Here is a 25,836-nt window from a genome sequence, read left to right on the forward strand (position 1 = left end):
TGAAAACACACATCCTACTTTCCTTGTATACTAATATGTTTCCCTTATTATTTTAGTGGCTTTAATTAAGTATTACAATTTCAACTCTTAAAAACCTTAATCTCTAGTGAAAACCAAGAAGTAGCAAGTAATTGTGAACAGTATGTTATACCACATTTCCTGGTTTGCAAACTTAGGAATATTCCATAACCTCTAGAAACATATATTTTCTCATAGCATAATTTTTTCCCTCTATGTGGTGCAAACATGTGTCTAATAAACCAAAACATCTTTAGTTTCTCTCATATAAGGAGACAAAAATAGTTATATTTAGGCCTGTTTAGCAATTAATGTCCCAGTATTGTGTCTTATTTGCAATGACCTGGATATTCAGTGAATTCTTATCATTTAACTTAATTTAACAAAACTCAAGTTACAAAAAATCTGGAGAAACTGTCTTAGAGAGACATACCCAAAACATAATTATTCCTAAAAAGTTCACCTGAAAACTCTTATCTCATTTACCTTTATTTAATAACTTATGAAAATATTAATTAACCAAGTTAATTTTTTTTTTACTGACAAACTGTGTAATAGAAATAACATGAACTTACTGTCCTTCAGTAAACCTAAGTACAATAACAGTAAGACATGTCTGTATTGCTTAACCCTACAAGCTTAAGCTAGCTTAAATATCAGATATTAATTTAATATTGACTATTTCCTAGATCACATGAACCTGAAATTTATTCTGGCCAGTTTATTTTATATTTAGAAGTATTTAATTTGTAAGTGCTTACTTTAAATTCAATTAAATAGAGCTCTTTTATAAGTTTAATTTTGATAATATTTCCTGGAGGTAGACACATCTCATGTGTATACACAGACATGCAAGCAGACAAAACTAGAGATCTCATAGCTTCACTTAAAAAACTTAGTTATGAATCAGGTGCTACAATATAAAATTACTAGTTTATAAACAACAGTTGGAGTAAATTAAATTTGCTTCCTCATATGACTAAGGCTTTACTATTTGTGGAAAAGATTTTTAAGATTTGCATTTGTCCTTAGTAAACCCTTACAGATGGATGCTATGAATTAGATTTGGGGTGAAGGAACTTTTCCAGCATTTTGAGTTTAAAAAGACCTTTTTCTCTTTTTTTTTTTTTCTTGGCTTCAGATTTCACCTGATTGAGCTAATTAGGCTCAGTCTCAGGTCATTGTGAGCTGTATTTACATTTCGGATTTGTAGAGATTTGCAAGACAAATACAGTTGCTTTTAATTCTCCAAAGAACTGGTCTACCACCTAAATGATATTAAAAGATTGATTTGCCCACCTATACTTTCTTTAATTTGCTTTTTATGTCAGTGAGAAGATTTCCAAATAAACTGAAAATCCCAGAATTTTAAGTTTCAATTTATCATACCTTCAAAGACTTGTGTAAGGCATTCAACAAAGGCCCTCTTTCTTAGTGCACAGGTTAGACCCAGAGCAAAATTGCTATTATTATTTTTATTAGCCCCTAAATATTAGCTCTCAGTTTGACCTTATATTGTATGGGTTCAGGTAACTCTTTTGGTTTCTTTTAATATGTCTAATTAATATTTCCTTAGTGACAGATTCCTATACCCTGTCTTATAATACCAAGCAAAGGAATTATTCCCCAGTGAAACATGTATATCCCACAATATAATTAGGCAAAAGAAATGTAACCATCTTATATAAAGCCCATTTAAATACACCAATTTTCATAAACTTTTATCTCAATTCTATCAACTTTTAACTTTAGTTTCCATTAAGACCCAATCAACAAGTCTTGGTTTTACAAAGCATCCTAGAAGCTTTCCTTACTTTTTATCCCTGACCATTTTGTATGTTCTGTATAAAAATTTCTGGGGTCCCCAGTGAGGGGTTGAGCCAAGGGACAGGCCCTTTTGTCAATCTTTTAACTTGATTAATTGGCCTAACATTTGCCCCAAGTAATTGTTGATCAGGTAGTCAGTTCAATTTCTTTGTCTTAAAAAAAAAAACAAAACAACTAGGTAAATAGAATGGACTCGTTTGGGGCCCTTTAATGTTGGGGACAAATAGGGGTTCCTATGGCCCATCCAGCTTTAGGTAGTGTTGTATCACACATTTGGCTTAATTCCGTTAATATCATTTTTATTTATCCCTTTTAAAAATAACCATTTAAAGATTTCTTTATCCATTTAGGATGAGTCTCTTTAAAATTTCTACCTGTTGTGAAAAAGTCTCTAGCCTTTCTCTTCAGTTTTTTTCACTTCCCTGTTAATCAACCTAATTAACATTAATTATCATAATGTTTTTATTAACATCTGCAATCCCATTGAGGGGAAGAAGAGACCACTAATAAGGCTTCCCAAACTTTTGGGATTGTTATTTTTTCCTAGGCTTCCTGACATCTCAGCTCCTGATTGCCTTTAAACCTTGTCACAACTCCTTGGTGTCCTTCACAAGGTACTTCTCACACAATGCTATTGGAAAAACTTAAGACTCAGTTCAGCCCTTGTAGTCTGTGTTTGCTCTGTACTGTCTTGGAACTCTTGTACATTTCTCCATGGCTTCAGTTTCTTCTATTGTTACCTCTACGATGACAATATCTAAGAACCACATCCAGATTTCATTTCTAAGATATAATCCTTGCATGTATATGTCATAGACATCTAGAATATTATTATTAAAACTGCATAACTTTTATTTTACATTATTTACATCAATTGTAGGAAGTTGCTTTACTGAGTCAGATAATTATATTCTCTATGGCAGCACTATGCCCAATTTCATGCTAATAAAAACATTTTCTGTTATAAAATGGGTCATGTTTCTTTTTCATTTCCACAATTCATCCAAATGATTGTTTCAATCACATAAAAAACAAGATGTATTGGGGTCCACTTTGGATATTTTTCTTCTGATGAAGACTTAGCAGAATATTTATGTGCCTATAACTCAACATATCTCTGACTGAAGCCATTAACCCACCACTCATCAACTAAACATTTCTTCTCCTTAGTCTCCAATCTCATGTCATGACTCCAGTATATATTCAGGGAGTAATGTTTAACACAAACTCTCAGAACCACATTGATAAAACCAAGCACTCCTAATATCATCCTTCATTTCCACCCCACTATCCACACATGTATTCTCATTCTATACTTATTATGTATTAGTTTAAGTTTAAAATATCAAATCCTAAGAGGTCTCTTTAAAAAACTAAAACTGAAGTAAACATTCCCTTCCTTCCTTGTTGTCTTGAATAGAACTTGGTTTTTCCTTCAAGCCATTGATTTAATTTCTCACTATTTATTTATTTATTTATTTGCTTTTTAAATTGCCTGTAGCCCCCCTCCCTCCTGGACTAATTGCAGGAAAGTTAATTGCAGAATTATAAGGCAATTGTCCTTTGGACTATTATTCATGGATTATAAATCCAAGAGGTTTTATGTACACAATAACTTAACTTGCCCTCAGCTGACCTAGTACCAAATGCCTGCAGTCAGATTAAAACTTATTAACAAAACAAAGGAAAGTGCTTACAGGTGAAAAAAAAATGATAATATCTCCAGTTCTTACCAGAACTGATATAGATGTAAAGCTGTGAGGCTGAATCATTATTGCATATGGCATCACAACTCCTGAGCTCAGAGCTTCATTTTTACCCTACAAATAAGCATGGATGTGTTCCTGGATTTCCTATTTATATAGTTGATTAAACTCATCATTTTTATAATTCAGGGAAAAACGTTCTTTAAAATGGATGCTAATCAAGAACAGTCCATTAAGGAAGTGCCTTCCTTACCAAGAGTGCTTTTGTGACACCAGCACAAATGGCAGAGTAAGTAGCTCCAAAGAACTGTCCCTCCACAGAAACATCAAAAAGATCTAAAACAGAATACATGTTGTCTGAATGCTGGATAATACATAAAGGTTTACAACAACAAAACATCAATTATTGATCAATAAAGCTTGGGGGAAAAGTCAATAAACTGCAGTTATAGCAAAAACAAACTCTGAAGAAAATTGGTTGTAGTCACTATGAAGGACAATATGGAGGTTCCTCAAAAAATTAAAAATAAGACCACAATATGATCCAGAAATCCCACTTCTGGGTATTTATATTAGGTTGGCCAAAAAGTTTGTTTGGTTAGTGAATACATTGTTCAATAAAATTCTTGGGGAAAATGAAAAGTGTTTGTTTTATTTTTGCTTAAAACTGAACGAACTTTTTGGCCAACCTAATACAATGAAAATGCAAACACGAACTCAGAAAGATATCTGTGCCCCCATGTTCACCGCAGAATTATTGACAATAGTCAAGATATGGAAACAACCTAATAAGATTATATATATGTGTGTAAATATAGACACACATATATATTAGGAAGTGGAGTCTCAGGGTGGCAGAGTAGAAGAAAGTGCCCTCACCCCCTCTTATGAAAAAACCCAAATCACAACTAACTGCTGAACAACCATCAACAAAAAAATGTTGGAACCTACCAAAAAAGATACCCTACATCCAAAGACAAAGAAGAAGTCACGAGATGGTAAGAGGGGCACAACCATGATAAAATCAAATCCCATACCCACGGGTGGGTGACCCGCCAACTGGAAAACAATTATACCACAGAGGTTCTCCCACTGGAGTGAAAGTTCTGAGCCCCACCTCAGGCTTCCTAGTCTGGGGGTTTGGGAACTGGAGGAGTCCCCTGAGAGTCTGGTTTTGAGGGCCAACGGGATTTGATCACAGGAATGGGGGAAAAAGAAACTCCTCTCTTGGAGGGCACACACAGGGTCTTGTGTACACCGGACAGAAGGGAAAAAAACAGTGACATCATAAGAGATTAGACCAGACTTATGTGCTAGTATTGGAGGGTGTCCTGTAGAGATGGGGGGGGGGGGCAGCTGCAGAGGTCGGGGGCAGCAGCAGTTCTGGAAAGTAATCATTGGTGTGAGCCTTCCCAGAGTCCGCCATTAGCCTCACCCAACTTCAGGGTGAGGACACCTCAAGCCAAGGAACCAACAGGACCAGAACACAGCCTCACTCATCAGCAGACAGGCTGCTAAGGCTTCCAGAGCATAGTCCTGCCCACCAGAGGGACAAGATCCTGTTCCACCTACTATTAGGCAGTGAACCAGTCCCTCCCCCAGGAAGCCTGCATAAGCATCTTAGCCTTATCCACCAGGGGGAAGACAACAGAAGCAAGAAGAACTACAATTCTGTAGCCTGTGGAATGGAAACTGCAATCACAGAAAGTTAGACAAAATAAGATGGCAGAGGAGTATATCTCAGATGAAGGAATAAGATAAACCCCAGAAGAACAACTAAGTGAAGTGGAGGTAGGCAACCTACTGGAAAAAGAATTTAGAATAATGATAGTGAACATGATCCAAGATCTCAGAAAAAGAATGGAGGCAAGGATTGAGAAGATGCAAGAAATGCTTAACAAACACCTAGAAGAACTAAAGAACAAACAAAGAGATAAACAACAGAATAACTGAAATGAAAAATACACTAGAAGGAATCAATAGCAGAACAACTGAGGCAAAATAATGGATAAGTGACCTGGAAGACAGAATGGTGGAAACCATTGCCATGGAACAGAATAAAGAAAAAAGAATTAAAAAAAAAATGAAGACAGTCTAAAAGACCTCTGGGACAACATTAAATGCACCAGCATTTGCATTATGGTGTCCCAGAAGGAAAAGAGAGAGAGAGAGGACCTGAGAAAATGTTTGAAGAGATAATAGTAAAAATTTCCCTAACATGGAAAAGGAAACCCCAGTCCAGGAAGCACAGAGAGTCCGGGGCAGGATAAACCCAAGGAGGGACATGCCAAGACTCAGGAATCGAACTGACAAATATTAAAGACAAAGAAAAAATATTAAAAGCAACAAGGGAAAAGCAAAAACTAACATACAAGGGAACTCTTATAAAGTTATCAGCCAATTTCTCAATAGAAACTCTGCAGGCCAAAAGGGAGTGGCATGATATATTTCAAGTAATGAAACTGAGAAAACAAGAAGACTACCCAGCAAAGCTCTCATTCAGATTCGACAGAGAAATGGTGGAGAAAACAAAAACTTTACAGACAAGCAAAAGCTATGAGAATTCAGCATCACCAGACTAGCTTTTAAACAAATGCTAAAGGAACTTCTCTAAACAGAAAAGTAAAGGTCACAATTAGAAACAGAAAAAATTAAGGATGGAAAAACTCACTGGTAAAGGTAAACATACAGTAAAGGTAGAAAATCATCCACACACAAATATGATATCAAAACTAGCAATTGTGAGAAGAAGAGAGCACAAATGCAAGATATTGGAAATACATATGAAATTTAAAAATCAGCAATGTAAAACAATCTTGTTTTTATACAGATTGCTATATCAAAACTTCATGGTAATGGCAAACCAAAAATCTACAATAGATACACACACAAAAAAGAAAGTGGAATCCAAACACAATACTAAAGTTAGTCATCAATTCACAAGCGAATGCAAGAGGAAGGGAAGAAAAAAAAGACCTACAAAAATAAATTCAAAACAATTACCAAAATGGCAATAAGAACATACATACTGATAATTACCTTAAATGTAACTGGATTAAATGCTCCAACAAAAAGACATAGACTGGCTGAATGGATACAAAAACAAGACCTGTATATATGCTTTCTGCAAAAGACCCACTTCAGATCTAGGGACACATACAGAGTGAATGTGAGGGGATGGAAAAAGATATTCCATGCAAATGGAAATCAAAAGAAAGCTGAAGTAGCAATACTCATATCAGATGAAATAGATTTTAAAATACTGTTACAAGAGACAAAGAAAGACATTCCAAGGGATCAATCCAAGAAGATATAACAATTATAAATATATATGCACCCAACATACGTGTGCCTCAATATATAAGGCAAATACTAACAGTCATAATGGCAGAAATCAACAGTAACACTATAATACTGGGGGACTTTCATGCCCCACTTACACCAATGGACAGATAATCCAGACAGAAGGAAACAGTAAGGAAACACAGGCCTTAAATTACACATTAGACCAGATGGATTTAATTGATATTTATAGAGCATTCCATCCAAAAACAGCAGAATACACATTCTTCTCAAGTGCACATGGAACATTCTGCAAAATTGATCACATGATGGGCCACAAAGAAAGCCTTGGTAAAATTTAAGAAAATAGAAATCATATCAAGCATCTTTTCTGACCACAACACTATGAGATAAGAAACCAACTTCAAGAAGAAAAAAAAAAACTAAAAACTAAAAAACACAACACGTGGTGGTTAAACAATATGCTACTAAACAACCAATGGGTCACTGAGGAAATAAAAAAATACATAGGGACAAATGAAAAGGAAAGCACAATGATCCAAAACCTATGGGATGCATCAAAAGTAGCTATAAGAGGGAAGTATATAGCAATACAATCTTACCTCAAGAAACAAGAAAAATCTCAACTAAACAATCTAACCTTACACCTAAAGCAACTAGAGAGAGAAGAACAAACAAAACCCAAAGTTAGTAGAAGGAAAGAAATCATAAAGATCAGAATGGAAATAAATGAAATGGAAACTAGAGAAAAGTTCAATGAAAATAAAAGCTGGTTTGAAAAGATAAACAAAATCGACAAACCTTTAGCCAGACTCATCAGAAAAAAAGGGAGCAAGATCAAATCAATAAAATTATTAATGAAAAAGAAGTTATAACGGACACCACAGACATGCAAAGTAACATAAGAGACTACTACAAGCAACTATACGGTAATAAAATGGACAACCTAGAAGAAATGGACAAATTCTTAGAAAGGTACAATCTCCCAAGACTGAACCAGGAAGAAACATAACATATGAACAGACCAATCACAAGTACTGAAAATGAAACTGTGATTAAGAAACTCCCAAACAAACAAAAGTCCAGGAACTGATAGTTTCACAGGTGAATTCTATCAAACATTTAGAGAAGACTTAAAACCTATGCTTCTGAAACTATTCCAAAAAATTGCAGAGGAAGAAATACTCCCAAATTCATTTCATGAGGCCACCCTCACTCTGATATGAAAACCAGAAAAAGATATCACAAAAAAGTAAATTACAGGCCAATATCACTGATGAACATAGATGCAAGAATTCTCAACAAAATACTAGCAATCAAAATCCAACAATGCATTAAAAGAATCATTCACCATGATCAACTGGGATTCATTCCAGGGATGCAAGGATTTTTCAATATCTGCAAATCAATTCAGTATGATACACCACATTAACAAATTGAAGAATAAAAACCATAGGATCATCTCAATAGATGCAGAAAAATGTTTGAAAAAACTCAACACCCATTTATGATAAAAGCTCTCTAAAAGTGGACATGGAGGGAACCTACCACAACATAATAAAGGCCATATATGACAAACTTATAGCTAGCATCACACTCAATGGTAGAAAGCTGAAAACATTTCCTCTAAGATCAGGAACAAGACAAGGATGTCCACTTTCACCACTTTTACTCAACATGGTTTTGGAAGTCCTAGCCACAGCAATCAGAGAAGAAAAAGAAATAAAATGAATCCAAATTGGAAAAGAAGAGGTTAAATTGTCACTGTTTGAAGATGACATGATACTATACATAGACAATTATAAAGATGCTACCAGAAAACTACTAGAGCTCATCAATGAATTCAGTAAAGTTGCAGGATACAAAATTGATACACAGAAATATATTTCATTTCTATACACTAACAACAAAAGATCAGAAAGAGAGAGTCAAGAAACAATCCTGGTTACCACTGCATAAAAGAGAATAAAATACCTAGGAATAAACCTACCTAAGGAGACAAAATACCTGTACTCCAAAAACTATAAGACGCTGATGAAAGAAATTGAAGACAACACAGATGGAAAGATACACCATGTTCCTGGATTGGAAGAGTCAATATTTTCAAAATGACTATACTACTCAAAGGCAATCTAAGGTTTCAATGCAATTCCTATCAAATTGCCAATGGCATTCTTCACAGAACTAGAACAAAAAGCGTCTTAAAATTTGTATGGAAACACAAAAGGCCCAGAATAGCCAAAGCAATCCTGAGAAAGAAACACGGAGCTGGAGGAATCAGGCTCCCTGACTTCAGACAATACTACAGAGCTACAGTCATCAAAACAGTATGGTACTGGCAAAAAAACCAGAAATATAGATCAGTGGAACAGGAGAGAAAGCCCAGAGATAGACCAAGGACCTATGGCCACCTAATCTATGACAAAGGAGGCAAAAATGTACAATGGAGGAAAGACAGTCTCTTCAATAAATGGTGTTGGGAAAACTGGACTTGTACATATAAAAGAATGAAATTAGAACACAACCTAACACTTTACACAAAAATAAACTCAAAATGGATGAAATACCTAAATATAAGGTTGGATACTATAAAACTCTTAGAGGAAAATATAGGCGGAACACTCTTTGACATAAATCACAGCAAGATCTTTTTTGATCCACTGCTTAGAGTAATGAAAATAAACAAATGGGACCTAATTAAACTTAAATGTTTTTGCACAGCAAAGGAAACCATAAACAAAATGAAAAAGCACAGAATGGCAGGGTCCTTCCTTATCATCATTTACTTTAAAAGTAATGGATTAAACTCTCCAATCAACATGCAGACATTAGAAGAATACATTTTTTTAAAAAACAAGTACAAGCACATGCTGTCTACAAGACTCTATTTTTTTCTCTTTCTTCCTTCATTTCTTTCTTTCTCTCTCCTTCCTTTCTTTTATTGAAGTGTAGTTGATTTACAATATTATATGAGTTTCAGGTGTATAATACAGTGATTCAATATTTTTATAGATTGTACTTCTTTTAAAGTTATTACAAAATAATGGCTATATTCCATGTACTGTGCAGTATATCCTTGTAGCCTATTAATTTTATACATAGTAGCTTGTACCTTTTAACCTTCTATCCTTACCTTGCCCCTCCTCTTTCCCTCTGACCATGGTTATCATTGGTTTGTTCCCTATATCTGTGTGTCTGTTTCTGTTTTGTTATATTCATTCATTTGTTTATTTTTTAGATTCTTCATGTAAGTGGTATACACTATTTGTCTTTCTCTGTCTGACTTATTTTACTAAGCATAATACCCTCTAGGTCAGTCCACTTTGCAGATGACAAAATTTCATTGCTTTTTATGGCTGAGTAATGTTCCATTGTGTATATATATGTGCCACGTCTTTATCTATTCATCTGTTGACTAATACTTAGGTTGCTTCCATTATCTTGGCCATTGTAAATAATGCTGCTATGAAAATTGGGGTCCATGTATCTTTTCGAATGTGTTTTTGTTTTCTTCAAATATATACTCAGGGGAGAATTGCTGAATCATACGGTTGTTATATTTTTAGATTTTTGAGGAACCTCCATTCTGTTTTCCATAGTGGCTGCACCATCCTTCTCTCTACATTCTCACAAACATTCGTTGTTTGTAGATTTTTGATGATAGTCATTCTGACAGGTGTGAGGTGATATCTCATTGTGGTTTTGATTTGCATTTCTCAGATGATTAGTGATGTAATAATCTTTCCATATGCCTGTTAGCCATTTGCCTGTTAGCCATTTGTATGTCTTCTTCAGAAAAATTTCTATCCAGAGCTTCTGCACATTTTTTGATTGGGTTCTTTGCTTTTTTAAAATATTGAGTTGTATGAGCTATTTATACATTTTGGATATATAAATGCTTGCTGGTTATACCATTTGCAAATATTTTCTCCCATTCAGTAGGTTGTCTTTTCATTTTGTCGATAATGTCCTTTACTGTGCAGAAGTTTTTAAGTTTAATTAGGTGCCATTTGTTTATTTTTGCTTTTATTTATTTTGCCTTAGGAGACAGATACAAAAATGTTGCAACAATTTATGTCAAAGAGTGTTCTGCCTGTGTTCTTTTCTAGGAGATCCTTGGTTTCAGGTATTACATTTAGGTCTTTGATCCATGTTGACTTTGTTTTTTGATATGGTGTGAGGAAATGTCCTAATTTCATTCTTTTACATGCTCCTGTCCAGTTTTCCCAGGACTACTATTTTTTTTTTTTCCTTTTTTGTGGTATGCGGGCCTCTCACTGTTGTGGTCTCTCCCGTTGCGGAGCACAGGCTCCGGACGCGCAGGCTCAGCGACCATGGCTCACGGGCCCAGCCGCTCCGCTGCATGTGAGATCTTCCCAGACCGGGGCACGAACCCGTGTCCCCTGCATCAGCAGGTGGGCTCTCAACCACTGCGCCACCAGGGAAGCCCAGGACTACTATTTTTTAAAATTTTTATTGGAGTATAATTGATTTACAATGTTGTGTTAGTTTCAGTTGTACAGCAATGTGAATCTGTTATATATTCACTCTTTTTTAGATTCTTTTCCCATATAGGCCATTACAGAGTATTGAGTAGAATTCCTTGTGGTATAACAAAGTCTTTATTAGTAACCTATCTTATAAACAGTAGTTTGTATGTGTCAATCCCAATCTTCCAATTCATCCCTCCCCTCCCGTTACCCTCCAGTAACCATAAGTTTATTTTCTAGACATGTAGCTTTATTTTGGTTTTGTAAATAAATTCACTTGTATCCTTTTTTAGATTCCACATGTAAACAATATCATATGATATTTGTCTTTCTCTATCTGACTTCACTCTCTATGAAAATTTCTAGGTCCAGCCATGTTGCTGCAAATGACATTATTTTGTTCTTTTTTGTGGCTGAGTAATATTCCATTGTATGTATGTACCATAACTTCTTTATCCATTCCTCTGTTGATGGACATTTAGGTTGCTTCCATCTCCTGGCTATTGTGAATAGTGCTGAAATGAACACTGGGGTGCATGTATATTTTCAAATTATGGTTTTCTCTGGATATATGTCCAGGAGTGGGATTGCTGGATCATATGGTAGCTCTATTTTCAGTTTTTTAAGGAACCTCCATACTGTTCTCCATAGTGGCTGTACCAGTTTGCATTGCCACCAACAGTGTAGGAGGGTTCCCTTTTCTCCACACCCTCTCCAGCATTTACTCTTTGTAGACTTTTCAGTGATATCCATTTTGACTGGGGTGAGGTGATACCTCATTGTAGTTTTGATTTGAATTTCTCTAATAGTTAGTGATACTGAGCATATTTTCATGTGCTTTTTAACCATCTCTATGTCTTGTTTGGAGAAATGTCTATTTAGAACTTCCACCGACTTTTAGATTGGGTCATTTGGGTTTTTTTGCTATCGAGCTGCATGAGCTGTTTGTACATTTTGAAGATAAATCACTTGTCAGTTGCTTCATTTGCAAATATTTTCTCCCATTCTGAGGTTTTTCTTTTCATTTTGTTTATGGTTTCCTTTGCTGTGTGAAAGATTTAAGTTTAATTAGGTCCCATTTGTTTATTTTTGTTTTTATTTTCATTACTCTAACCAGTGGATTGAAAAAGATCTTGCTGTGATTTATGTCCAAGAGTGTTCTGCCTATATTTTTCTCTAAGAGTTTTATAGTGTCCGACCTTATATTTAGGTCTTTCATCCATTTTGAGTTTATTTTTGTGTATAGTGTTAGTTGTGTTCTAATTTCATTCTTTAATATGTAGCTGTCAAGTTTTCCCAACACCATTTATTGAAGAGACTGTCTTTTCTCCATTGCATATTTTTGCCTCCATTGTCATAGATTAAATGGCCATAGGTGCTTGAGTCTATCTCTGGGCTTTCTATCCTGTTGCATTGATCTTTATTTCTGTGGGGGTTTTTTTGTCAGTACAATACCATTTTGATGACTGTAGCTTTGTAGTATAGTCTGAAGTCAGGGAGCCTGATTCCTTCAGCTCGTGTTTCTTTCTCAGGATTGCTTTGGCTATTCTGGGCCTTTTGTGTTTCCATACAAATTTAAAGACTTTCTTGTTCTAGTTCTGTGAAAAATACCATTGGCAATTTGGTAGGAATTGCACTGAAACCTTAGCTTACCTTGGGTAATATAGTCATTTTGAAACTATTGACTCTTTCAATCCAAGAACATGGTATATCTTTCCATCTGTTTTTGTTGTCTTAGATTTCTTTCATTAGTGTCTTATAGTTTTCAGAGTACAGGTATTTTGTCTCCTTAGGTATGTTTATTCCTAGGTATTTTATTCTCTTTGATGCAACGGTAAATGGGATTGTTTCTTGAATTTCCCTTTCTGACCTTTTCTGTTAGTGTATAGAAATGCAACAGATTTCTGTGTATCAATTTTGTATCCTGCAACTTTACCGAATTCATTGATGAGCTCTAGTAACTGGTAACATCTTTAGAATTTTCTATGTATAGTATCATGTCTTCTTCAAACAGTGACAATTTAACTTCTTCTTTTCCAATTTGGATTCCTTTTATTTCTTTTTCTTCTAGATAAGAAACCAACTTCAAGAAGAAAAAAAAAAACTAAAAACTAAAAAACACAACACGTGGTGGTTAAACAATATGCTACTAAACAACCAATGGGTCACTGAGGAAATAAAAAAATACATAGGGACAAATGAAAAGGAAAGCACAATGATCCAAAACCTATGGGATGCATCAAAAGTAGCTATAAGAGGGAAGTATATAGCAATACAATCTTACCTCAAGAAACAAGAAAAATCTCAACTAAACAATCTAACCTTACACCTAAAGCAACTAGAGAGAGAAGAACAAACAAAACCCAAAGTTAGTAGAAGGAAAGAAATCATAAAGATCAGAATGGAAATAAATGAAATGGAAACTAGAGAAAAGTTCAATGAAAATAAAAGCTGGTTTGAAAAGATAAACAAAATCGACAAACCTTTAGCCAGACTCATCAGAAAAAAAGGGAGCAAGATCAAATCAATAAAATTATTAATGAAAAAGAAGTTATAACGGACACCACAGACATGCAAAGTAACATAAGAGACTACTACAAGCAACTATACGGTAATAAAATGGACAACCTAGAAGAAATGGACAAATTCTTAGAAAGGTACAATCTCCCAAGACTGAACCAGGAAGAAACATAACATATGAACAGACCAATCACAAGTACTGAAAATGAAACTGTGATTAAGAAACTCCCAAACAAACAAAAGTCCAGGAACTGATAGTTTCACAGGTGAATTCTATCAAACATTTAGAGAAGACTTAAAACCTATGCTTCTGAAACTATTCCAAAAAATTGCAGAGGAAGAAATACTCCCAAATTCATTTCATGAGGCCACCCTCACTCTGATATGAAAACCAGAAAAAGATAACACCAAAAAGTAAATTACAGGCCCATGTCACTGATGAACATAGGTGCAAGAATGCTCAACAAAATACTAGCAATTAACGATAAATTTGTTTTCTACATCTGTAAATGTCAGTCCCAATTTCCTAATTTATCCCTTCCCTCCCCTTTCCCTCCTAGTAACGATAAATTTGTTTTCTACATCTGTAAATGTCAGTCCCAATTTCCTAATTTATCCCTTCCCTCCCCTTTCCCTCCTAGTAACGATAAATTTGTTTTCTACATCTGTAAATGTCAGTCCCAATTTCCTAATTTATCCCTTCCCTCCCCTTTCCCTCCTAGTAACGATAAATTTGTTTTCTACATCTGTAAATGTCAGTCCCAATTTCCTAATTTATCCCTTCCCTCCCCTTTCCCTCCTAGTAACGATAAATTTGTTTTCTACATCTGTAAATGTCAGTCCCAATTTCCTAATTTATCCCTTCCCTCCCCTTTCCCTCCTAGTAACGATAAATTTGTTTTCTACATCTGTAAATGTCAGTCCCAATTTCCTAATTTATCCCTTCCCTCCCCTTTCCCTCCTAGTAACGATAAATTTGTTTTCTACATCTGTAAATGTCAGTCCCAATTTCCTAATTTATCCCTTCCCTCCCCTTTCCCTCCTAGTAACGATAAATTTGTTTTCTACATCTGTAAATGTCAGTCCCAATTTCCTAATTTATCCCTTCCCTCCCCTTTCCCTCCTAGTAACGATAAATTTGTTTTCTACATCTGTAAATGTCAGTCCCAATTTCCTAATTTATCCCTTCCCTCCCCTTTCCCTCCTAGTAACGATAAATTTGTTTTCTACATCTGTAAATGTCAGTCCCAATTTCCTAATTTATCCCTTCCCTCCCCTTTCCCTCCTAGTAACGATAAATTTGTTTTCTACATCTGTAAATGTCAGTCCCAATTTCCTAATTTATCCCTTCCCTCCCCTTTCCCTCCTAGTAACGATAAATTTGTTTTCTACATCTGTAAATGTCAGTCCCAATTTCCTAATTTATCCCTTCCCTCCCCTTTCCCTCCTAGTAACGATAAATTTGTTTTCTACATCTGTAAATGTCAGTCCCAATTTCCTAATTTATCCCTTCCCTCCCCTTTCCCTCCTAGTAACGATAAATTTGTTTTCTACATCTGTAAATGTCAGTCCCAATTTCCTAATTTATCCCTTCCCTCCCCTTTCCCTCCTAGTAACGATAAATTTGTTTTCTACATCTGTAAATGTCAGTCCCAATTTCCTAATTTATCCCTTCCCTCCCCTTTCCCTCCTAGTAACGATAAATTTGTTTTCTACATCTGTAAATGTCAGTCCCAATTTCCTAATTTATCCCTTCCCTCCCCTTTCCCTCCTAGTAACGATAAATTTGTTTTCTACATCTGTAAATGTCAGTCCCAATTTCCTAATTTATCCCTTCCCTCCCCTTTCCCTCCTAGTAACGATAAATTTGTTTTCTACATCTGTAAATGTCAGTCCCAATTTCCTAATTTATCCCTTCCCTCCCCTTTCCCTCCTAGTAACGATAAATTTGTTTTCTACATCTGTAAATGTCAGTCCCAATTTCCTAATTTATCCCTTCCCTCCCCTTTCCCTCCTAGTAACGATAAATTTGTTTTCTACATCTGTAAATGTCAGTCCCAATTTCCTAATTTATCCCTTCCCTCCCCTTTCCCTCCTAGTAACGATAAATTTGTTTTCTACATCTGTAAATGTCAGTCCCAATTTCCTAATTTATCCCTTCCCTCCCCTTTCCCTCCTAGTAACGATAAATTTGTTTTCTACATCTGTAAATGTCAGTCCCAATTTCCTAATTTATCCCTTCCCTCCCCTTTCCCTCCTAGTAACGATAAATTTGTTTTCTACATCTGTAAATGTCAGTCCCAATTTCCTAATTTATCCCTTCCCTCCCCTTTCCCTCCTAGTAACGATAAATTTGTTTTCTACATCTGTAAATGTCAGTCCCAATTTCCTAATTTATCCCTTCCCTCCCCTTTCCCTCCTAGTAACGATAAATTTGTTTTCTACATCTGTAAATGTCAGTCCCAATTTCCTAATTTATCCCTTCCCTCCCCTTTCCCTCCTAGTAACGATAAATTTGTTTTCTACATCTGTAAATGTCAGTCCCAATTTCCTAATTTATCCCTTCCCTCCCCTTTCCCTCCTAGTAACGATAAATTTGTTTTCTACATCTGTAAATGTCAGTCCCAATTTCCTAATTTATCCCTTCCCTCCCCTTTCCCTCCTAGTAACGATAAATTTGTTTTCTACATCTGTAAATGTCAGTCCCAATTTCCTAATTTATCCCTTCCCTCCCCTTTCCCTCCTAGTAACGATAAATTTGTTTTCTACATCTGTGACTCTATTTCTGTTTTGTAAGTAAGTTTATTTGTATCATTTTTTTAGATTCCACATATAAGCAATATCATATGGTATTTGTCTTTCTCTGTTTGACTTAATTCACTTAGTATGATAATCTCTAGGACCATCTCTGTTGCTGCAAATGGCATTATTTCATTCTTTTTTATGGCTGAGTAATATTCCATTGCATATATGTACCACATCTTCTTTATCCATTCATCTGTCGATGGACATTTAGGTTGCTTTCATGTCTTGGCTCTTGTAAATAGTGCTGCTATGAACACTTGGGTTCATGTATCTTTTTGAATTAGAGTTTTCTCTGGATGTATGCCCAGGAGTGGGATTGCTGGGTCATATGGTAGTTCTATTTGTAGAACCTCCATGCTGTTTTCCATAATTGTTGTACCAATTTACATTCCCACCAACAGTGTAGAAGGGTTCCCTTTCTCCACACCCTCTCCATCATTTATTGTTTGTAGACTTTTTGTTGATGGCCATTTTGACTGGGGTGAGGTGATACCTCATTGTAGTTTTGATTTGAATTTCTCTAATAGTTAGTGATACTGAGCATATTTTCATGTGCTTTTTAACCATCTCTATGTCTTGTTTGGAGAAATGTCTATTTAGAACTTCCACCGACTTTTAGATTGGGTCATTTGGGTTTTTTTGCTATCGAGCTGCATGAGCTGTTTGTACATTTTGAAGATAAATCACTTGTCAGTTGCTTCATTTGCAAATATTTTCTCCCATTCTGAGGTTTTTCTTTTCATTTTGTTTATGGTTTCCTTTGCTGTGTGAAAGATTTAAGTTTAATTAGGTCCCATTTGTTTATTTTTGTTTTTATTTTCATTACTCTAACCAGTGGATTGAAAAAGATCTTGCTGTGATTTATGTCCAAGAGTGTTCTGCCTATATTTTTCTCTAAGAGTTTTATAGTGTCCGACCTTATATTTAGGTCTTTCATCCATTTTGAGTTTATTTTTGTGTATAGTGTTAGTTGTGTTCTAATTTCATTCTTTAATATGTAGCTGTCAAGTTTTCCCAACACCATTTATTGAAGAGACTGTCTTTTCTCCATTGCATATTTTTGCCTCCATTGTCATAGATTAAATGGCCATAGGTGCTTGAGTCTATCTCTGGGCTTTCTATCCTGTTGCATTGATCTTTATTTCTGTGGGGGTTTTTTTGTCAGTACAATACCATTTTGATGACTGTAGCTTTGTAGTATAGTCTGAAGTCAGGGAGCCTGATTCCTTCAGCTCGTGTTTCTTTCTCAGGATTGCTTTGGCTATTCTGGGCCTTTTGTGTTTCCATACAAATTTAAAGACTTTCTTGTTCTAGTTCTGTGAAAAATACCATTGGCAATTTGGTAGGAATTGCACTGAAACCTTAGCTTACCTTGGGTAATATAGTCATTTTGAAACTATTGACTCTTTCAATCCAAGAACATGGTATATCTTTCCATCTGTTTTTGTTGTCTTAGATTTCTTTCATTAGTGTCTTATAGTTTTCAGAGTACAGGTATTTTGTCTCCTTAGGTATGTTTATTCCTAGGTATTTTATTCTCTTTGATGCAACGGTAAATGGGATTGTTTCTTGAATTTCCCTTTCTGACCTTTTCTGTTAGTGTATAGAAATGCAACAGATTTCTGTGTATCAATTTTGTATCCTGCAACTTTACCGAATTCATTGATGAGCTCTAGTAACTGGTAACATCTTTAGAATTTTCTATGTATAGTATCATGTCTTCTTCAAACAGTGACAATTTAACTTCTTCTTTTCCAATTTGGATTCCTTTTATTTCTTTTTCTTCTCTGATTGCCATGGCTAGGACTTGTAAAATTATGTGGCATAAGAGTGGTGAGATCAGATCTTAGAGGAAATGCTCTCAGTTTTTCACAATTGAAAATGATAAAACATCATTCCTTCTGTTTAAAAACTAAAAAAATAAGATAAAAATAAGGAAATATTTTCTTTAAAATATGGCAAATTTTCATGTAGAGAAAATCTCAAGATACTCCTGAAGCCTAGTAAAGGGTTATATAATCCTGTCATGATCTGGAAAGTGGTGGGAATAGGAAAAGAGTGGGGATGGCTTGCTGGAGAGTGTGATGGTGGGCTTAATTATTTAAGGTTGAAATAGAATGCACTGACATTAACCCACGTATTTTAACAATGACAATAATGTCAATAATGGTTGAGATTGATGAACATGGAAATATTTGTGATAAAGAAAATTTTTGTTACTTTTTTCCTCAGGCACTTACTGTATGCTTCTTGTCCCCACAAAAGAAGCTTATATAAAAGCAACAAACTTGCCATTTTCATTGCCATTAAGATGCCTTTTCCTGAAAAGTTGGCATTGGGATCTCAGCTAACACCATATTTCTTCTTTTTCACATTCTCACATTCTTTCTCAAGCACAGGCCCAACTCCACTGACCTGATCATCAGTCACTTGGCTCCAGTTCATATAGTAATGCTGCTAGCTCTGGTGTTGGTGGTTACAGACATTTTTGGGTCTCAGGAATTTTGTAACGATATCAAATGTAAATCAGTTATCTACTTGTACAGGTTTATGAGGGGTCTCTCCATTTGTATCACCTGCTTGCTGAGTGTTCTCCAGGCCATCACCTTCAGCCCCAGAATCTTCTGTTTGGCAAAGTTCAAACATAAATCCTCAAGTCACAACCTGTATTTTTTTCTCTTACATGGGTCTTCAATATGCTCATTCGTGGGCACATCTTAGTCTCCACTGTTGTAACCCCAATGTGACCTCAGACCGTCTTATGTTTGTCACTGAATCCTGCTCTCTTTGGTAAATGAGTTACTTCCTAAGGCACATATTTTTCACACTTGTAACTTTCCAGGATGTTTCCTCTGTTTGACCATTTCAAGTGAGACAGAGTGATTCTCTTGTACAGGCATAGAGACAGTCTCAGGATCTTCACAGCACCAACCATTCTCCAAATGCATCCCCAGAGATGGGCTTTTTAAGCTGCATTATCTCCTCCTCCTCAGGAATGTTGCAGAACACTGACCTAAAGTTCATCTCTGTGTCCAGATACTTGAGGGCAATTTTTATGCCACAAGCTGTCCTTTGGTGCTAAACAGTAATGAAGAACAGTCTTAAAATCCATGTGGGGAAAATTTTTTAAATGTACAATTTCTCAGTGATGAATAATGTCTCAAGATAAACCAATTCACTGTCTTCAAAACATTAAGTATGGTGTACAGAATATGTTCTTTGTTCTTCATGTGAAAATGTAATTATGTTTCTGCTGAACCTATTTATGTTTATATCTGTGGCATAATTGAATCTTCCTTCCTTAGATACCAACTGGACCACATTCATATTACTTACTTAAGGCATGATTTGACAGATTGACAAAATCTGACTTAAGTCAGATTGACAAGGATGCAACTGGTCCAATCTGGTAAAGTTTGAGCTTCAAAATCAGTAACAATGACAGATTAAAACACACTGAATAAAATAATAAGCCATAAGTCCATAATGTATAATAAATAAGGGAATAGTGCAAGGTCTTCCTTATGATAGAAAGCCAAATAATAAATATAGGAGCAGTGATGGAAATGGAAGATCCCCTTTGGCCAAATATTATAATAGTGATTATTGATTCAGTGGGAATAACCAAAGTTTACTGAGTCTGGTATGTCAAAGTTGGAAGGGAATATAATATTGACATAATCTTGGAATAGCTCCTGATAAAACTTGTCCCCTGTTCTGCCTTATGAGATGCACTGAGGAAACACAGGATCTAGCTGGGGTGTTCCTGCTGAAAATGCATGGCCTGGGTGCTTAGGAGGAGATATTGGGCAGACTTGGTTGGGGTCATTTGTGCTCTTTAAATCAATCAAGGATGTGAAAATGAGGGGAATTCTCAGGGTCAGAATGGAGAAATATATTTTTCACAATTTGGTATAGTTGGTAAAATTTGAAGTGGGGTTGTGGATTGAAATATCAGCAATGTTGACATCCTGACTTGAGGGTCATATAATACTAACATGGTAAAGTGCCCTTATAATGGGAAAAAGTACACTGGAGTATTTTGTGTTAAGGGACACGTGGTACAGTGATAACTAATGGAGATTCAAAGTGAAGGGATATCACTAATTTGTACTGCTATTGCACGTTTTCCTTAAATTTGAAATTATTTGAAACCGCTCTTATAAAACACTCAGAAACAGTCATAAATAATTCATTTGTGACACCAAAGACGCTGTGGCTATTATCATATTCACAGTGGTGATTAATTTCACAACTTGGATAAACCTGAGTTTGGATAGGGTTTTGCCACTAAAGCAAAGTTTGAGGTCAGATCTACTTTACTGGCATAATATTGACATGGTCAGAGTGTTTTCAAATATGATTTTTAAAATTTTATTTATTTATTTTTTTGGCCGTGCCACGCAGCTTGTGGAATCTTAGTTCCTGACCAGGGATTGAACCCGGGCCACGGCAGTAAAAGGGTCAAGTCCTAATCACTGTAGTATCAGGGAACTCCCAAAAGTATGTGTATTTTACAGGCAAGATGAAGAAATTTTTACACAGCATGTTCTTTCCTTAAATGGACCTTTACTCTAGTGGCTGAAGAGACTTCTCATTAGCATTTCTATAGGCTACATTTAGGCTCTGCTCATACAGTTATCTAAGTGAGAAAGGCAGCAAAATCTTTTCCAATTCCAATACAATGAAGACTTTCCCATACTAACCAGAAACACTTTTGACCAAGCTATCTGCAGAAGTTTTCCTGAAAGTGTTCTTTCAATGAAAACAAGTTATACTTACTGTGTGATGCATGTAGTGATTGATTTTATACACTTGTTAATCAAGTATTTCTGAATGCTTCTTGGGAGGGGATGTTAAATAAGTATGCTATAGGTGAACAAAAGAAAGAGGTTTTCAGGTGGCATGTGTGAACATGTTTCTCATATAAAGAATGTAGGGGTTTGTTATTTGCCATGCAAAAGAAATTTCTATGCACAGTGTTTTTCCCTTGAGTGGAAGAAATGCTTAAAGCAGGATACATAAAGTTACATGTTTAAGAGACCCATAATAATGCCACTTGTACAGGACCTTTAAAACTGCACTTGGCTCAGGGTTGTAAAGTCAGAGTAGTGAAAACATTACAGACTGCATGGCAAATTTCTTGTCCCATATGAGAAATTTAGATTTTTGTTACAAGCTAGATGAATGATATTTTGCTCATTTAGTTCTCTTCCCATACGGAACTTATACACAAAGATCCAGGAAGGCAGTAAAACGTTTGAGACATCTGTGGTACCACACTTGGCACAGGTTTAATTACGCTGGACTAAGCTCTATGTTCTAGCAGCCAAAGAGAGTGAAAGCTTTCTGACTGCATACAAAGGCTTGTTTCACATGCAGTAGAAGTACGTGTATTTTACAAGTGAGATGAAGGAAATTTTACACAGCATCTTTCCATATATGAAACTTGACCCTAGTGACTGAAGCAAATATTATATTATTTAAGAGACTTCTCATACTAGTGTTTCTATAGGCTACATAGAGGTTCTGCTCATAGGTTGATCTAAGTAAGAATGGTAGCAAAGGACTTTTCAAACTGTATAAAATGAACAGTTTCTAATAGCAACAAGAAGAGCTCTGTACCAAGTTAACAGCACAAAGTTTTTCTAAGAGTGTTCTTTCTGTGAAGAGATAACTCTTTTGTGGGATATGTGTAAATGAAATGTCTGTGTTTCTCATAAGCTGGAAGAAAGAACTGTACACACAGTGTTCTTTCAGTGTGTAGAATGTAACCCAATGACTGAGGCATATTAGCATTTTATTTTGCAGACTTGTGACACTAGTGTTCCATAGGCTACTTTGAGTCATTTCTCAAAATACGTACCTCAGATATAAGTAAAGACCTTTTTAAAACACATATAATGAAGAGTTTCCCATAGTAACAAGAACTTTTAACCAAACTACCAGGAAAAACTTTTTCAAAGAGTGTTCTTTCTGTGAAGAGAAATTACACCTTGTGTGTGATTCATGTAGTGATTAGTGCCCTAAACCTGTAAATCTAACATTTCCAGTTCTTCTGTGATTGTTGGGCTAAACTGTATGCTCAATGCCATTAGAAGGTCAAGGCTTACATATGGCATAGATAAATATGTTCCTCTTATAAGGAATCAAACCAATTGTTTTTTATCAGAAGGAAGTACTACTATGTAGTGTGTTCTTTCATTGAGTGAAAAATATATTTGAAGTGTGACACGTGTAGTATAGTTTTTGAGATCAGTAACACTGCTATTTCTAGAGGTACTTTAAAGCTGTGCTAAGATCGGCATTCTAAAGACAAATAAGAGTGAAGGAAAAGCCTTGTTCCCACTATAGAAAATGTACTTTTTTCTCACAAGCTAGATGAATGAAGTTTTACACAGATTGTTCTGTGTACAGGACACAGATTACAAAATACAGATTTTGTAACCAGGATTTGGAGTACCTAGTGAAATGTTTGACAGAACTGCAAACTAACCCTTTCTAATGTTTTATTGAAAAGTGTGTGAAGCTCTGTGTTCAAAGGCCAAATAAGAGGGAAATCATTTCAGACTGCATGAGGCTTGTTTTCAATTTAGTAAATGTACGTGTATCTCACAAGCTAGATGAAAGAATTTTATACATAGTGTGTGAAATGTAACTCACGTGATTAAAGCAGGTAATGTTTTCTTTCAGACTACTTTGACTCTTTCCTCAAAACAGGTACCTAACTGAGAATGTAAGCAAAGGTCTTTCCAACATGCATACGGTGAAGAATTTCCCATAGCAACAAAAGACTTTCTTACCAAGCTACGAGTATAGTTTTTCTAAAGAGTTCTTTCTTTTGTGGTAATTTATAATTTGTGTGTGATATATGTAGTAATTACTTCCCTAAAACCTGTTAATCTAGTATTTGTAACTCCTAAGTGATGCTGAGCTAAATTAAGTGTGCTAATGCCATTAGAATGCAAAGGCTTTCAGATAGCATAAACATGTTTCTCCTATAAGGAATTTAGCTAATTTATTCTTAGCATAAGAAAGAATTCCTATGTACTGTGTTCCCTAAATGAGTGGAAAATGTCTGAAGTGTGATGAATGTAGTATACTGTTTAGAAGACCTGTAATATTGCTCTTTACAGAAATACTTTAAAACTGTGCTAAGCTCTGTGTTCTAGGGGTGAATAGGAGTGAATGCCTCTCACACTTTGGAAAAAGCTTCTTTCTGAAACCAGATGAACTACTTTTTATACAGATTTTTCTTACAATGTGTGGAACTGGACTCACACATTAAGAGCAACTAGTGAAATGTATGACAGACCTGCAAACATGCATTCTGATGTTGGATGCAAAGCTGCTTGAAGCTCTGTGTTCAAAAGGCAAATAAGAGGAAAGACTTTCCACACTGCATGGAAAGGCCTATTTTCCATTCATTAATGTATGTGTTTCTCACAATTTAGATTTTGCTTTCATGAAACAGAAATGTATGAAACAGAAACCAATGGGCTGAAGTAGGTAGGATTTCATTTGACAGACATGTTATAACAGTGTTTGTGTAGGCTACTTTGCATCTTTCAACATACCTGACTTAGAATATAGGCAAAGGTCTCTTTAACCCATACCCAACCAAGAATTTCCCACAGTAAACAGAAGGTCTTATTACCAAGAAAACAGCACAAAGATTTTTCTTACAGTGTTCTTTCAGTGAAGGAAAGGTATATGCTGTGTGTATACATGTGGTGATTTGTTCTATTAACTTGTCAATCTCACATTTGTACGAACTATGTATGTTGAGGTAAACTAAGTGTGCTTGTTGTGATTAGATGGTAAAGCATTTCAGAGGGCCTAGTTAAAACTTTTTTTTCATAAAGGGAATGAAAACAACAGTTTCTTCCTGTCAGATAACTACTAGGCATTGTGTTACTTAACAGAACGGAAGAAATTTAAGAAGTGTACAGCATGCAGTATATAGTTTATGAGACTTGTAAACCTGCCCTTTCTAGAGATATTTTAAAACTGTGTTAAGTCCAGGATTAAAAAGACAAATGGAGGGAAGGCTTATTACACTGTAGGCAAACAATTGTTTCCAATACAAGAAATGAATGTGTTTCTTACAAGCTAGATATATAAGGTTTTAAATACCTTGTTCATACAGTGAGGGAAACTTGACCCTGGGACTGGCAGCGCCTAGTGAAATGTACTTACTTGCAAACCTAACCATGACGATGTTGAATGAAAAGCTCCGTGAAGCTCTATGTACAAAAGCCCAGTAAAAGTAAAAACCTGCCTGGACTGCAGGGAAAGGCTTAATTACCATTCATAAATGTCCGTGTTTCACGCAACCTAGAGGAAAGAAATTGTTTTCACAGTGTTCTTTTAACAAATTGAACTAAAGGCAAATTGCAGAAGCATGCAGGGTTTCACTTTCAGAGATCTAACGTCAGTGATTCTTTCTTCAAATAGGTACATAAATGTGAATAGTACAAACACCTGCTTAACCCATAGAAGGCAAGGGAATTCACAAGGGAAACTGAAGACTTTATTAAAAAGATGGGCACAAATATTTTCTTCTGGTGTTCTTTCAGTAAAGGAAAACTTTTCCATTGTGTGTGACATGAATGGTGATTTCTTCGATTAATTTGCCAAACTTGCCTTTGAACAAAATACGTGAGGTTGAAGTAAGAAGAGTGTTGACTGCAATTGGAAGGTAAAGTTTTCCTGATGTTTCCAAAATGTTTCTAATAACAGGAAAGAAACAATGTTTCTTATATACCAAAAAATTCTAAGCCCTGTCTTGTTGAACTGAGTGGAAGACATGTAAAAAATGAAATACAAACGGTATACTGTTCAAGATATCTTTAATATTATTCTATCAAGAGTTAAGGACACTGACAAAGGATTAATCTCCAAAATATGCAAGCAGCAACTGCAGCTCAATATCAAAAAAAACAAACAACCCAATCCAAAAATGGGCAGAAGACCTAAATAGACATTTCTCCAAAGAAGATGTACAGATGGCCAAAAAATACATGAAAAGATGCTCAATATCACTAATCATTAGAGAAATGCAAATCCAACCCACAATGAGATATCACCTCACACTGGTCAGAAAGGCCATCATCAAAAAAATCTACAAACAATGAATGCTGGAGAGGGTGTGGAGAAAAGAGAAC

The 25,836-nt window shown here is 35.5% G+C and overlaps 1 protein-coding gene across 1 annotated transcript in view; it reads left to right on the forward strand.

Annotated features, from left to right (window-relative positions):
- LOC112062188 (vomeronasal type-1 receptor 90) overlaps positions 1-19,529 on the forward strand; it is a 34,597-nt gene extending 15,068 nt beyond the window's left edge. The window contains 3 exon segments of the mRNA XM_024115884.1: positions 18,999-19,349; positions 19,352-19,399; positions 19,402-19,529. Of these exon segments, the coding sequence (XP_023971652.1) occupies positions 18,999-19,349; positions 19,352-19,399; positions 19,402-19,529 (527 nt within the window).
- Positions 19,530-25,836: the final 6,307 nt, after the last annotated feature.

Source organism: Physeter macrocephalus, chromosome 15 (assembly GCF_002837175.3).
Source record: "Physeter macrocephalus isolate SW-GA chromosome 15, ASM283717v5, whole genome shotgun sequence".
Taxonomy (NCBI): Eukaryota; Metazoa; Chordata; class Mammalia; order Artiodactyla; family Physeteridae; genus Physeter; species Physeter macrocephalus.